Source organism: Ciona robusta, chromosome 2, assembly GCF_009617815.1.
Source record: "Ciona robusta chromosome 2, ASM961781v2".
Taxonomy (NCBI): Eukaryota; Metazoa; Chordata; class Ascidiacea; order Phlebobranchia; family Cionidae; genus Ciona; species Ciona robusta.
This window is the reverse complement of record NC_143236.1, coordinates 8707828-8724329: the sequence shown is the minus strand read 5'-3', so window position 1 is coordinate 8724329 and position 16502 is coordinate 8707828. Positions and strand designations below refer to the sequence as shown.

General features: G+C 35.5%; 1 protein-coding gene across 3 annotated transcripts in view; it reads left to right on the top strand.

Moving 5' to 3' along the window:
* LOC149740916 (von Willebrand factor-like) overlaps window positions 1-16502 on the top strand; it is a 38680-nt gene that overhangs the window by 4640 nt on the left and 17538 nt on the right. For 2 of the 3 annotated variants that reach the window (XM_089872345.1, XM_089872344.1), the window contains exons 4-28: window positions 239-393; window positions 703-795; window positions 1210-1305; window positions 1717-1812; window positions 2040-2177; window positions 3644-3832; window positions 4467-4493; window positions 4740-4793; window positions 5714-5963; window positions 6405-6622; window positions 6894-7012; window positions 8039-8252; window positions 8544-8778; window positions 9799-9973; window positions 10329-10491; window positions 10803-10903; window positions 11502-11630; window positions 12177-12337; window positions 12685-12800; window positions 13138-13372; window positions 13894-14084; window positions 14444-14661; window positions 15118-15288; window positions 15717-15887; window positions 16193-16297. In XM_089872345.1, coding sequence (XP_089728471.1) covers window positions 239-393; window positions 703-795; window positions 1210-1305; window positions 1717-1812; window positions 2040-2177; window positions 3644-3832; window positions 4467-4493; window positions 4740-4793; window positions 5714-5963; window positions 6405-6622; window positions 6894-7012; window positions 8039-8252; window positions 8544-8778; window positions 9799-9973; window positions 10329-10491; window positions 10803-10903; window positions 11502-11630; window positions 12177-12337; window positions 12685-12800; window positions 13138-13372; window positions 13894-14084; window positions 14444-14661; window positions 15118-15288; window positions 15717-15887; window positions 16193-16297 — 3820 coding nt within the window. The remainder of the gene's footprint in view (window positions 1-238; window positions 394-702; window positions 796-1209; window positions 1306-1716; window positions 1813-2039; window positions 2178-3643; window positions 3833-4466; window positions 4494-4739; window positions 4794-5713; window positions 5964-6404; window positions 6623-6893; window positions 7013-8038; window positions 8253-8543; window positions 8779-9798; window positions 9974-10328; window positions 10492-10802; window positions 10904-11501; window positions 11631-12176; window positions 12338-12684; window positions 12801-13137; window positions 13373-13893; window positions 14085-14443; window positions 14662-15117; window positions 15289-15716; window positions 15888-16192; window positions 16298-16502) is intronic. The other variant, XM_089872346.1, reaches the window with a different exon arrangement.

The window sequence follows — 16502 nt, the reverse complement described above, 5'->3', positions numbered from 1 at the left end:
TCTAGTGTTTTGTAATATATATAACTTTCTATATGGGTGAGGTCCTACAGTAATGCACATTATAACACATGAGATTTAGGCCACAGTTGAGTCATTGCCGCATAGTAATATACTCAGAGATTTTTTTACCAATTGTTTTGCTTTTTTTATATTTATATTAACAATATGGGACAACAGAATTCTAGATTGTTTTACCAAATTATCGCTTGATTATGTTTATAATATTCCTTCATTCCAGTGAGCTTGATATACCTGACTCACTACTGAGTATTCAACATCAATCACAGAGTCAAGTCAGTGTGTCATGCGACCCCCCATGTGCCAATGGTGCGTGCGTTGGGGAAAACCAATGTAAATGTGAAGAAGGTTATAGTGGGCCTGCATGCAATGAATGTAAGTTATGTGTTGTGAATATAATGAATTCATGTAATTATATTAGGTGATGCTATCTATTCTATATGAGTGAGGTCCTTGACACATGAATTTAGGTCAGATTAGGTCAATTACTCCAATCACCCATAAAGTTACATAGATGGTAACTTGAAAGTGTGTACGAGGTGTTTGAAACAGAACACCTTTGTTATAATGACTGTCATGTTATGGAATGAGAGAAGAAATAAGTTACATTTAATCAATATCTGAAACCAAATAAATCAGAATGTTTCAACAAGTTACAATAACATTATTTTCACATTGTTTCAGTCGAATGCACAGAGAGCTGTGGGCATGGTAAATGCGTTGCACCCAATACGTGTGAATGTAACACAGGGTGGGGAGGAGAGTCCTGTCATACAGGTATGATGTTTCAAATTGACGAATAAGAAGTTCAAATTTTACAGTTTTTTATTTGAAATAGAGATCTTGGCTTACTTGGATGTGTGAAGCTGTTTTATTAATTGCTTTTAAAAAACTTGTTACCACAAGTTAATTTATTTGAGCCATTGAAGGGCAGAATTAACTTTCAATTTTGTAGTAATTGTTTAAAGTTATTTTTTAAAATCTATTTCTGGTATTTTAAAACACACTTACAGCAGAAAAGTAACTGTATGTCCAAAAACCTAACTATCTACAAAAAAATAACTCATACTGAAGGTTTGCCTAATTGCATCATAATAGTTGAACTTTAAAGTAAAATAACCATAAAAATTGGCTTTAAATAACTTGTATTTTTTTTGAAAACTTGTATATTAATTTCCAACCCCTCCCCAGCCACATGTGACGATGAATGTTTAAACGGAGGATCGTGTTCGGCACCGAACACCTGTACCTGTTTAAAGGGCTGGTCGGGTGATAACTGTGGATCAGGTAAGAAGTGCTGGTGCCTGGGGTTTTCTTGGTAAAGGTCTTATTACACTGGTGTTTCATATCAACAAAGTTGTAATGCTGTGAGTGGATAATAAGTTGTTACATGTGAGCAACTTACGCAAAGTTACATACGTGGTAACTCGTAAGCGGCCAGGGGGTATATGAAATAGAACACCCGTGTTATAACGACTGTCGTTGCCCCGCCATGCGAGGGTAAATAAGTTACATTTTTTCATACTATATCTTTGTCAAATTTTTGCCCCCAAGTTATCACAGAAGCTTGATATTTATTAGAGTAAGATTTTATTTCCTATTTATAACCATGTTAAGTCTGAAAGAGATTCTTTAAACTTATAAAACGGCAGCAACAACACATATAAACAACCATTTTAACTTTACCTTCCCACCCAGCTGTATGCGATGTTAAATGTGCGAACGGTGGAACTTGCGACTCCCCTAATGTTTGTCTTTGTAAACAAGGGTATCAAGGAACACTTTGTCAAATTGGTAAGTTCAATTCTTTAATTTAATTTTGTTAGATTTTTATACTTCTGACAGTTTGGTGACACGTCTAGTCACAAATTACATTATAACATCATATTATCATAAATCAAATATTTTGATAAAAATTATTCGTTTATAACGCTGCTGCCATTTTAAGCATATGTTTCCATACATTACAAATAAAATTAAAAAAAAAACAAAAAAAAACTTATATTTTTTTATTTTTACAGCCCAGCAACCTGGTTGCAAGTTCCCATTCGAATACAATGGTGAGTTATTCATGACTTGCACAACTGTTGATGCAACTGATGGACAACCATGGTGTTCTACAACTACTGCGTTTGAAGGAGATAAGAAGATCTGTGACTGTGAGTTTGCATTGGAAAGTTCTATATTTAGAACTTATAAAAGTTTATTCTGTTATATACATTGGCAAAAAGAACAGCGACTTTGAATTTAAGGCACAGTTGGCCAGTTGTAGAAACCATAACATATTATTACATATGTGTGAGGTCCTATAGTGAGGCACGACAAGGGACTTAGTGTTTAGGCCAGAAATAGCGCAACATTACCCCAAACCATTGCGTGTTCTCTTATATGTAAACTTGTTCAAACAGTGTAAAAAATTAAAGATTTATAATATCCATTAACCGCCAACTTAGTTGCCCGGCAGCGGCCATAATGTCATATTTTGCCACAAACATTTGTAAACGTGACTTTCAAGTATGAATGGATTCATACTAAATAGCCTTCAAGCTCCTTTGGTATAAACATTATTTTTATTTCAGTATTTTGTCTGCCACTTGGCAAAATTTTATCATGGTTAAAAATAACATATTTATATTAGAGAATTTGAAAAGATTATTTTTTAATAGGCTTGGTAGTAGAAGCAACAGAATATTAATTAAATACCTTTGTAGGAAAAGTTGTTTATGATGTGGTTAATTACCATTATAAGTCACTGTGATGTCACACATGTATCTGTGATGTCACACACACATAACTTGTATCCATTTCTCCACCCTTAATATTAAATATGACAAAACAATTAGTGATATTCTAGTAAACTAGTGTTTGTTACCCGTTTATTACACGGGCGTTACCAACAAAACACACGCGACACACAGATGATTAATCCGTTAGAACTTCAATTTGACGCAGGTTTATTGTTTACCAGACTATCTCACCCCGCCCTTTATTCAAAGTTTCCCCAGTGTAAATTTTAACTCGTTTTTTTTAAAAAACTTTGACAAACATTTAAGCTTTTGATTGAATTTGTACCATGAATGGTCCAGGTGGTCTTGAAAATATTACGTGTCGTTTTAAATAGAGTTACGCAACCACAGTCGAATGAGATATTATAATGTAATATACACTTGGAGGATAAATATGTGCAGATTAAACACAAAGTATATTCTTGATAAAGTTTGCCCAGAAATAAGGATCTTGTGGTTTATACTAATGCTTTAAGACACACTGAGAATTAATCAACAGTTGAAAATACAAAATACAGTACAAGAGAGCAAAGCTATAATGAATGAGTATTTGTAGTTATTAACTAAATAGGAATTAGGTAGTTGTGTGGTATCTATAATCTTTCAATGTCGTAACAAAATATAATATTAGTTTATGGTTTAAGCTACAACTTAATGCTAAAATTACAAAAAGAATTGTTAATCTATTATTTTAATTAATTTAATGTAACAGTATTTACCCTTTAAAAAGATAAAAAAAAAAAAAATATATATATATATATGTTACAACTGAAAACTAATAAACCACATGTTTAACATATCATATAACGCATATTAACCACAATTTATGTTTATTTCAGTCACATCAATGTGTTCTGCTGCCGGCCAAAAACTCGAGATTCCTGGTGAATGCGGAAAGTTTTACGAATGTGCTGATGATATGACAGTGTCTGTTGTCCCATGTCCAGCGGGTACCGTGTTCAATGCCCTGGTAGGGGGGTGCGACACTGCTGACAATGTCCCAATGTGCAAAGATGATGCATCACAAGGTAAAAATTTGCTTTGAATTTTAATACTATTTTCGTTGTTGTTTTGGTGTGATATGTTGAAAGTTCATTTGTTAGAATTATTTTTATATTCTGTGCAGTTTGTTACTGTGATAAAGCATCATAATTATTTTCATGCTGTATTTCGGTAACTGATGTAAAACATAAAAACATCTAACCAGAGCGTTCAGTACTCGTTATGTAGAATACAGTGATTGCATTTCATAGGCATATGAAGTATTTTTTGAAGCGTAGCGTTGTATGGCAAGCTTCAATGGTCCTGGAACATAGTCTTATGATATAGTACAGCCTATGTTTGTTCAAAGTCCGGCGCCATGGTATAGTGGTTGACGCTCCTGTCTGTAACCCAGAGGTAATGGGTTCAAGGCTCGTCACTGCTACCATTGTTGGTGTACGTGTCCTTGGGCAAGACACTTAACGGCAATTGCTTCAACCCAGTGGTCACTAATGGGTTGTCCAAATTATCGGCCATACATAAAAAAAAATGAAAAAAAATAACGACTGTCGTTTTCCGGCCACGGGAGGATAAAGTAAGTTACATTCATTCATTCATTCATTCATTCAACTAGGTTTTATTCAAGGTGTTTCCAATTGAATATATTTATCTTTTACCCAGGTCCAACTAAAGGAGAAGACAGCACAAGTAAGATGATTGGTTTTTTACTTTGTTAACTTGTTAAACTACTTTTTTTAACAAAGTAATTTATTTATTTTAAAATACTTGGATTTTTGGCTGACTATTTTAAAAAATGCTTTGGTTTGTATTTCTTACAAACACTTTGTAATTATTTCCAAATTAAAAAAAAATTACTATTTTTAAAAAGTACTTTGTATTTTTGTTTAACTACTATTTATTGCAAACACTTTGTAATTACTTCCAACCTTAAAGAATTTGAAGCTTCAGCTTTTGAAGCGTCTGGGTTTGACTCTTCTGGAGAATTCCGTAAGAAATTAGAAAAAAAATTAGAAAAACAAATCGACTGATATTCCGTAAAAAGTTGACCACAGCATTTTATAAAATTCTTTTTTATAAAATTCGAATTTACATTTTATAAAATTTGCATTTTTGCAATATAAAAAAGGATATTTTGGGGAATGATCTTCTGCCAAAATAATTGTTGTGGTTAACTTTTTGCATTCCATGATTGTAGCTTATTATTACTGACATAGACTAACAAAAATTAACAAGTATATATAAAATGGTTCGGTTTACAAGATTAACTGTTTATGATTACGAATGTATGTATCCTTGAAATTTAGATGGGCTTTTTGTCATAAAAATTCTGAATTTGACCAGAAAATAAGAAAATAATATATTCATACATTCCTTAGTACCTTGCAATGTAACTTATTTAAACAGTAGAGATGGAGCGAATATATTTCATTACAGCATATATATATACATATATACTTATGTTGATTATATGTATGTTGTATTTAATCAGTAGAAATGTAGTGTAGTAGCAACCTATTTATGTTTAGTATTGTTTTATGCAAGAAAATGTGTTGTTTTAGAAACCTTTTTTTTGTGCATGCATTTTTATAAACATTTTTTTATACGTACATCATACTGAAACCAGCTCTATCTTTTCAACCCAGTGCCACTTAATTAAACCCTCTAGCCCAGAATATATGTATCTTTAGTCCATTGTTTGAGCATGTATACAACATTGAAACAGCACTTCTATATGAGCCACACTACCCCACAATTAAGCATGTGTTTTAGAACCTCCTTTTCAATACTTAAACCCTTTAAAACATGTGCGTTTAGAACTGCATTTTCAGCATGCATACCTATTAACACAAGTGCCCCTATTTAAACCAATCACCCATTAATTAAAACACCCCCCCCCCCTTTTACAGCTGTCCCTGCTCCTACCCATTCATCAAACGTATGCAGTTACTGGGAAAAAGAGAACTTCTACACTTTCGATGGCGCTCTATTCGCATCAAGTGGGAGGTGTAACTACCAACTTGTATCAGACTGCGTTGGAAATACCTTTGATATTTCTCTTTCCTTCACAAGTGGTGGAAACCCCTCACTTAAACTGACATCACAGACTGGTGTGTCGGTCGTAGTTACGGGAGGGAAGGCTTACAATGAAGGGGAAGAGTAAGTTAATCATGTTTGTTTCATAATTGTCTCAACTACTTTGAATACACCTCCACTGGGTTCAGTTATCTTAATGTTGCTGAAGGTTTAAACTTTTTGGGCAAGACACTTAACCTGGTCCAACCCAGTGGTCACTATTGAGTTTTCCAAATTATCAGCCATGCAGAAAAACAACCACACACAAAGTTACATACGTGGTAACTCGTAAGCGGGCGTGAGGTGTATGAAACAGAACATTCGTGTTATAATGACTGCGGTTGCCCTGCCATGCGTGGATAAACAAGTTACATACGTGGTAACTCGCAAGCGGGAACGAGGTGTATGAAACAGAACACCCGTGTTATAACGACTGTCATTGCCTGCCATGCGTGGATAAACCGATAGTGTAAAAAATGCATTTCCGTAACTTAACTTAAACAATAATTTGATTCTTTTCCACAGGATTGCGATCCCAAGCCTCAGCAATGGTTTCTCCTTGTACAAGTTACCCAACACTGACTACACGATCATCAACAGCAGTGCGGGGTTCGCTGTGGCTTGGTCCGGGAATGATAATTTCTTCATTGCTGTTCATAACAAGAACTTGGTTGGACATCTGTGTGGATTGTGTGGGAACTTTAATGGATTCACTGTGGATGATATGGTCCCGAAATATGGAGGTGGGTAACTAAACATTAAGTGATACTTTGATGGTAGGTTTATTATAATTTTGCAGATTTTGGTTGCGCTTATTTTTTGTTAAAAAATATTATTTTTTGTTTTAAAAATGAGTTGTTTTATAAGAGGTTTGAAAATTGAGTAAAACGAGTATTTATTGTAAAAACACATAAAGAGAGTGATATATACAAAGAATTTTGTAAAAAAAACATGTTTTAAATGGAAATGTAATTTGGCAACAACACCTGAAATCATCTTAAACTATTCCCACAGAAACACCGACAACCAACGTCGAAACTTTGATGGACTCATGGTTGTTGGCAAGTGGTGAGGAATGCACAACAGGAACATCTACTGATTATTGCGGATTGCTCACTACACAGCAATTATCGGTAATGTTTGGTTTAGGACAACTATAACTGTATGATTGAGCATATTACTGTAATGTATGGTTGCGTATATATTCTATTCTATATGAGTGAGGTCTTGCAGCAATGCAAAATAGAATCTCTTTTATCAAAGCATGCTATGGGATCTAAGATTTAGACCAGAGTCGGTCCATTAGCCCAACAATGTATATGCACATTCTATTCTATATGAATGAAGTCCCACAGTGAGGAATGCCATGGGGCCTGAGATTTGGAGTGAAGTTGGCCCATTACCCAACATTTTTAGAGGCAATAGACCTACATTCCAGGTCTCAGATTTGCCTCACTAAAGACCTTATCTTTATAGAATAGAATCTATGTTATTGAGTGTCTATAAACTGCCTCAGTGGGGTCTAGATGGTAACACCCTGGGTGTTAGGGTAATAGACCTACATCCCAGGTCTCAGGTGTGCCACTGGAGACCTTACCCTTATAAAATAGAATCTGTATTATTGAGTGTCTATAAACTACCTCAGTAGGTCTTTTGTATTCAAAAGAAAGTAGTGAGTGGTTAGTATTAAAATGGAAATAATGGTCTAGACATAAAACCTCAGACTTTCCAAATAAAAGTACATTGTGAACATACAATGTGAACAAAGGCATCTATGTTTGAAATACAAGTTTAAGATTGAATATCTTGGCTCCCATGTTTTACTTGGTAAATATTTTAAGAGGAAATGTTGGTGCAACAAAGTTTTTACCTACAGAGTGATTTTCAAGCAATATATGTTACCTGGTAACAACAATAATAGCAGAATCTATTCACCATGTGTTGGGTTTAACAGCTACGATTTTTAACGGATGCGTGTTTTAACAATTGTGTTTTGTTGCTATTTCAGTCTCTTTGTGTTTTATTAGTCTGATCTTGATTATTGTATTTTAGAAAATAAATAAAAAATTATGTGATATTACATCATACTTGTAAATAATATGTGTAATATTGCACGTGTGGGTTATAATATATAACTTTATTTTCTTATCAATCCACAGGACATTGCGAAAGTCTGCGCTGAAGTAGTGACCGGGCTTTCCTTCACATCTTGCAATGTTCCTACCTCGGTACTTGAGGAGACTTGCGTACGTGACTTATGCCAGTGTGAGGGAGATTATAAGGATTGTTTATGTGCATCAGCCACCCACTACAGCAAGCTATGTGTGGCAACTGGAGCTAATGTTAAAGAATGGAGGACCGACAAGTTTTGTCGTGAGTTTGATATGGAAAATCTTTATATATATGATATAGTTTTTATTACTGTTTTGAGTGAGCCCGTAACTTAGTGGTTGGGGGTTTATATCGTAACCGAAGGTCACTGGGTTTGAAGCTCGACACAAATAGTGATAGGAAGCTGTGCCTTGGTCAAGACACTTAACGGCCATTTCTCCAACCCAGTGGTCACTAATGGGTTGTAGCATCATATTCCTCTTGTCTAGATATCAGATCCCATAGGTTTATAAGTATTCATTCATTTAATAATTGAAACCTTCTATTTTGCAGCCAAATCGTGCCCTAACGGTATGGTATACAGTGAATGCGGGACCGCATGCCCAAGGACATGTAAGAACAAGGGATTGATGCATATGTGTGCGTCGCTATGCGTCGATGGATGTTTCTGTCCTGCTGGTACCATCCTTGATGTTGGGGGTTGCGTGGCAGAAGAGGAATGCTCGTGCTCACATCTTGGTGAAGTTTATTCATCCGGTCAGAAGAGGACAGAAGACTGTAGAGAATGGTGAGTCAGTATTGGGGTAAAAATATGAAAATGATGTGATGATAAAAAATAAAAAAATAAAAGATTAGAATGGTATCAATTGATCATACTAAGGAGCAGCTTTCCATATAGAATAGAATGGAAAGATTGTTAAAAAGTAAAAAAATCAAAAAATACTTGGACTGTTTTTTAATTAAAGATTCTAAGGAGTGTTAGCTAAAAAAGTTAGTTTAAAAGTTATTAGTTTTTTTAATATATAAAAATGGTGGTTTTAGAGGGGGATTTAGCTGATTGTGGGTAAAACACTGAAGGCTAGTTGCATTTTATATCATCAATTTTGGGAGAAAACTAGAATTCCATACAAAGTGTTTTAAGTTCAAAAACCAACATAAAATAAATCATTGCGCAATTTACAAGCTATAAAAAGCTCGATTCATTAAAACTGGGAGAAAATTTGAGTTATGTGAACTCTGTAATATTTGCCATCAGATTAAAGACGCTGATATAAGTAATGTTGGTAATGTTGGCAGCCCGTGCGCAAATATTTGTCTTTGTGCGTACGTAAGATCTGACGTTGGTAGATGTGTGCGTAAGGCGGGCCCTTAGACTGAATAGTAAATTTGCTTTTCCAGTAGTTAAGGTATAACAATAAGTAGTGTGATGTCACAATGCCATTCATGACACCATCGTTGTCATAGTTACGCTGTGCGTGGGTGGTGAAAAAATGTTAGTGAAAAAGTTTTTAGCATTTTTAAAAATTCCCTGAAAATGTGTGTTTAAAGTGAAGCTTATAAAAACGAATAGTTTTTAGGGAATTGTGGAAAAAACTTATATCAGTTGATAAATGTAATAATATATTCGTGCAATAATTGATGTATAGTCGATGTAGACCCTACTTAAAAATATATTTACAATAAAATTTAGTGTACATATTTCATAAATTTGAAATGAAATTAGTTTTTTTAAAGTTAAAAAAGCTGTATGTATTAACTTTTCACACCACCCCCTACAGTACATTACCTTTTACCCTTACCTCCCCAGCACATGCAATGGTGGTTCATGGTCATGCACAGACCTCATGTGCGCTGGAGAATGCTCGGCAACCGGCGACCCACATTACCAAACTTTCGATGGTTCTTCGTATTCGTTTAACGGAGATTGTCGATATGTGCTCGCTACTGACTCGTGTGGTAGTGGAAGCAATTACACGTTTGCCGTAAGTTTACAAGATATTTATGTTTGTACGTTTTAGTAAAATTCAATTCCCACAGATCTGTAAATTTTTATTTTTTTTATTTACTTATATTTTTTTTAACTATATATGTAAGCAAACTGGTCAAAATGGCGTAAAACACAACTAGGCTGTGTAAAACATCTCATTTGGAGAGAAAAAATAAGTTACCAGAAAGTAATCTAAATCCAAATTGGTCAATAAAACTTCCAAATCCAAAGGTTTATTTATTTTCATGAAACACTTGGTCTATCTTTAGAGCTCTGCTTGTAGCCCATTACCTGTTTAAATACCATTATCTAATATATAATGTTAAAATAACATTCAATTCTAAATACAGGTTGTTGTTGAGAACGTTAAATGCGAGGCAAGTGACAGCGGGAGTTGTACAAAGTCAGCGACAATCGTCATCAAGAACGCACTGAAAGAAACGAAATACAAACTTAAACAAGAAGGAGTCGTTGGGGTTGATGAAAATGACGTGACACTGCCATACACTCATGGTGATTCATATAGTTATAACTCCTGTTCTGGTTTGTAGTTATTTTATTTGCCGGCTCGATAAGTGCTCCTGCCTCTAACCTGGGGGTTAACAATTCATGACTTTAGACTGCTTCTATTGTGGGCATATTGGTCCTTGAGTAAACACTTAAGGACAATTGCTCCAATAATCTTTAAAAAAGCATTAAATATATCTTTTGTACTTTTATGTATGACCATTTATTTTTTTCTGTACCTGTAATTTTTTCTATTCTTTTACCTGTTTTTTCACATCCTAAAAACACCACTATTCAACCCTTTTTTATACGAACAGGTGACATCTCCATTATGAGGTTATCCAGCATGATGGTTCAAGTTAAAACATCCAATGGTATTGAGGTTGATTGGGATGGTGAGATGAGACTTTATATCAGGGTGAGTGGTTCTGTGTGATGTTACTTATTCTAAGTTCCATAGTAGCTTGGATTCATATAAATGTATACCAGAGTTGGTTCACTGAGATGAGACTGAAGTGGCGCAACGTGCGCTTCATAAGTCAGTTTATTAGAATGTCTGCCGAGACAACAACAAGGAAGAATCCCGGATGTCTGGGAATCCCCAGTAGTGTAACTCCAACCATTCGGGGAGTCACTACAAGACTTTATAACAGAGTGGATAGATGACAGATGTGTGTGTATTAAATAATATTGCTTGGTCTATATGAGTAAGCTCCTACCATACATGGAATTTATGTCAAAAATGGCTAACTACGCCCCTAAAATAGTGTTTTCTACTCTATATGGGTGAAGTCCTATGATAAGACTTTTCATTGGGACTAGGATCATGTCAGAGTTCATTCCTCCAAACCATAAGGTGTTCTTTATATGGTTTTTTTTAGAACCTACATATCAGAACCTCTGGTGTGCCTCGCTGTAGGATCATATTCATAACACACTGCACACCACAAATAAATAACATAGAAACTATGGCTACAAAGTTTTACCAAGAAATTAACTAAAGATTTTCTCTGCAGTTGGATCCCTTATGGAGAAACAGAGTGTGTGGTTTGTGTGGAAACTTTAACGGGAAAGCCACCGATGATATGAAGACACCACAAAGCATCGTTGAAACCAATCCAGCTAGCTTTGGAAACTCGTGGAAGGTGAATAATGTGACTTTGGTTACCGTAATATATGTCTGACATGGTGGTTAGATTGCCCACATTGTAACCAAAAGGTTTGGAGATATTTAATGCCGCAACCATTGTAGATGCGTGGGTACTTTGATAAGAAAAATACAAATCAAACAAATTCACAGTGAAAACAGTGAAAAATTCACACATTACAGTACTTTTTATATGAGTAGTACAAAGTATTTGTGTATGAATAAAAATTTCTCTCAAAGAATCACTTAATTTTTTGGCGAACTCTTCTAAATCCTTTGCTCCACTTACACGCCTGGTGGAACTTTATCCATGATCTAATCCAGTAGGGTGGGGGAGGATGGGACACCTTTTCATTCTATTTTCTCGTCCCATTTAGTAGTAAACAAAGAAAATTGAAATAATTATAAAATCATATCCTGACGACTCACAGAGACCGTTGTTAATCGTTTAAAACACGATCAAGGTATTTGGATATTATGTGCTAAAAGTGTCCCATCTTCCCCACCCTACTATAATAAATCACAATTTACCATATTACCCCAGGTTTCCTCTGAATGCGCAGCCGTGCCCTCTATCCCCGAATCTTGCTCGGCTAACCAGGAGAAAATCGAGGAAGCGAATCAGCTTTGTGATGTCATAAAGAGTGACGTGTTCAAACCCTGCCACCAAGTGGTGGATTATGAGTTGCATTACTCTATGTGCCGGTGAGTTGTGATTGGTTGGCTTAAATGTTTTGTGAGTTGTGGTTGGTCGGTTTAAATGTTTTGTGAGTTGTAATTGGTCAGTTTAAATGTTTTGTGAGTTGTGATTGGTCGGTTTAAATGTTTTGTGAATTGTGAATGGTTGGTTTGAATGTCTGAATAGAGTTTCTCAAACCGTGTGTAATAGGTGGCCAGAAAACTTACAATAATCAGCGATCATTTATGAACAGGTTTCAGCAACTGCATAGGATGTGTGTTAGCGAGCGCGAGGTGTACGAAACAAAACACCCGTGTTATAATAATGAACAAAGATGAAAAAGTTACGTTAAACTAAATCCATGTCTACCCAGATCTGATGTATGCGGATGTAGTGGCGACAACTGCATGTGTTCATCATTGTCAGACTATGCGCGGAAATGTGTGGAGAAAGGGGTTGTTATTCAGTGGAGAAGCAATACAACTTGTGGTAAGTTGAATACCATCTGTTCTATATGGGTGAGGTCCTACAGTATGGCGCTTTAGACAATGGTTTAGGCCAGAGTTGGCCCATTTTTACAATGCCCATGGTGCTGCAACCAATTAGTGACTATGTATTGGAGCAATGTTCCCTCTAGGTCTTACCCAAGGCCCATGTCATGGCTCACTGTAAGACCTTACCCATATAGAATATAATATGTTCTTATTTAAGGTAGTAGGTCAACTGTAGCCTAAGCTTCCCAAGCTGTAAGAGTGTAAGACCTCCCTATATTTAATACAATGGCTCAATACCTCAGTTGTGCAATAATTCAACATTACATTCCCAGGTGTGACTTGCGAATCTGGACTTGAGTACCGAGAATGCGGTGGAGACTGTGTTTCCAAGTGTTCAACACTAGGTGGCATCATGTGTGACAGAATGTGCCACCCTGGGTGTTACTGTCCGCAGAACTTATATCTCAATGATGACGGTACGTGTGTGGAGATGGAAAAGTGCGGATGTATTTACCAAGGAGTGAAATATACAGCAGGGGAAGCAATGGAAACTTCATCAACAGTTTGGTCAGTCAACCTTAGAGATATTATAGGATAATTATCATATAGCTTTAAATACTAACATTACATCTCATTCATATAGGATATGATTGTCTTCAAATAGTTACGTACGCAGCAGTAAGCGGCACGAGGTGTATGAAACAGAACACCTGTGTTATAACAACTGTCGTTGCCCGCCATGCGAGGATAAATCAACAGTTTGGTTACTTAACATTACAGTTGTTATAGAATGATTATCATATAAGTTTAACTACAAACACTACATCATACATATAAAACACAATACATATAAAACACAATTGTCTTTGGTTTTATTTTAACTCATCCGTTATCCATTAAGAAAATATTCGTATCCCAATAAAACAATCACCCACAAAGTTTCATCCATGGTAACTCGTAAGCTGGCATGAGGTGATTAAAACAGAACACCCGTGTTATAACGACTGGTGTTTTCTGGCATGCGAGGATGTAGTTACATTCATATTCATTTATCTATTACCTCATTTAATTCATTCATCCATTCACAGCGAATGCAAAGATGGTTTGATGACATGCCATGATAAACAAGAAGCCCCATCATGCGAGGAACCACTTGTTTATATTGACTGTGTTTCGTCAAGTGGAACAGCATGCCAGGACACCTGTCAATCAAAGAAGACCTTCTGCATGGCTGAGAGCTGTGTAGCTGGATGTGGTTGTCCTGAAGGAACTATTAAAGGTGGGAGTTCATAACAGGAATGGTGTAAGCTTATGTAACATTAACTATATTGACTAAAAATATTAAAAGAGAGTTTTTTGGGGGCTGCTCTGATTGATATTGAATTTATAAAAATTAATAGGAAAAAAAACTCTGCATTTTGTAATGCAAAGTTTCTTACCAATTCTGCTACAGAGTCAAATATAATTACAGACAAAACTTTTCCCCCTTAACAAAATTTTGAACTAAGAATCTAAGCTGTGATCTTATACCCTAGCAAAATAAATAGTTATCTATCAGTAGCTGGTAAGGACCCAGACCTCTTAAACCCCTGCTTTATGTAAAGGTCTGTTGTTAATATAAACCATTACCCTCCACAGATGAGAACACGAACACTTGTGTGAAGCCCGACCAATGTTCATGCACGCACAATGGACAAGTATACGAACCAAACTCTGTTATGAGCCCTGATAGTTGCAATGATTGTACTTGTGTTGAGGGTGGATGGTCGTGTACAGAGATGGCTTGTCCTGCTGAATGCTCTGCTGTAGGAGATCCACATTTCACTTCATTCGATGGACTTAGATACAACTTCCAGGTAAAGTTAATATTTGCATTTTAACTTAGTGTATCATAGATATGTGGAGCAATAGCTAACAGGGTAATAAACACATGGTAGCACTCTGAGAGTTGGGGTAAAGGGCCAACATATAAGTGTTGGGGTAAAGGGCCTACATATAAGTGTTGGGGTAAAGGGCCAACATATAAGTGTTGGGGTAAAGGGCCAACATATAAGTGTTGGGGTAAAGGGCCCACATATAAGTGTTGGGGTAAAAGGCCAACATTAAAGAGTATTATAGGTTTATGAAGCAATAAATTTAATAAGATAATAAACTTATGGTAGACCTACATCTAAGGTGTGCCTCATTGAAGGTCTCACTCCATTGGAATATAATAGATATTTGGATATTTTTATTATGGAATGGAACTATTAGATAATTTTGTATTGAGTTTTTGTCACAATATGCTCCATATTAACCCCTTCCCCAAACAGGGTGCTTGTTCTTATGTGATGTCACAAGACTTCTGCAACAACAAAACTGGAGGCTTCCGTGTTGTTGTTGAGAACATTCCATGCGGTAACAATGGTGTGACGTGCACCAAGTCAGTCACCGTCCATCTCTACAATGTTGTCATCAAACTTACAAAGGGAGATGGAGAACCTGTGAGTTTGTTAATTAGTTACTTATGTCTCTTAGCACTTCATAGTGGGGATAAAGGGAAAAAAAGTTGTTGGATAATAAAGGTGTTTGCATTTGTCATCAGGCACTTCCTAGTAATTTCTTCCTGCCCAACTTTGAAACATTGGAAACATAGAAAGAGTTTTATAATAAAGGTCATTTTCATTTCAAGAAATTCTGAAATTTCTACTAAAACTTTGGTGCTACATAATTGCCATTCCTTTAACTATATGTGCCGTGTAATATATAAACTAGAAGTTTTGCATTTATAAGGTTGCCAAGGACCTATGATAGCATGCAGGTCATATTTTTCAAACACCATGTATAAAAACAACACTAAAGTTCTAATGTGGAGAAAAATATGCGTAATGTTTTCCCCTGTATTTACAATGTACCACACATACACCTACAGGTCGTATCAGAAAGTGTTTCCATCGGCTCCCCAGCCCCACCCAGTGGCTTCCAATACAACATTAGAAAGGGGAGTATTTATTACATCGTTGAAACCAACAATGGGTTATCCGTTCTATGGAACAAAGAAAACGCAGCTAAAGTTCAACTTCAACCTAATTACATGGGACAGGTATGTGGTGTGTGGTTGTGGAATTGTTTCAAATTTTAAAGTTACTGTAATATAATTTTTATAATTTAGGAGCATTTATGGATATACAACTTTAGAAACATTTCAATAAAAGTGCTTAAAAAAGATATTTTTGGTTAGTTTCATTACAAATACAACAAACCATATGTATGATACAATTACCTTCATTTTAAACATTTTAGCCCAAATTGTTATTGTTTTTAAGTTAATAATTACAATATGTCGTATAACTCTGAAGTTTCCCGTTACTACAAGATAAATAACATTCATTCATTATGACATCACAGGTGTGTGGATTGTGTGGTAATTATGACGGCGACACTGGGAATGATTTCCAAACAAGAGACGGAGATATTGCCGTCAATCCTAATGATTTTGGCAACGACTGGAAGGTAAGGGGGTGTGTTAAAGTTAAAGAGGGTGTGTTAAAGTTGTAGAGGGTGTGATAAAGTTTAAGTGGTATATGTTTTTTAAATTAAAGGGTGAGTTTACAGGGTACATGATAAATTTCAGGGAAGGTTATGTAAACTTATCGGTGTTTGGAGATTTTTTATTTTAGAAATTTTTTATTTTAGAATTTTTCAGCTTCTCAGATAT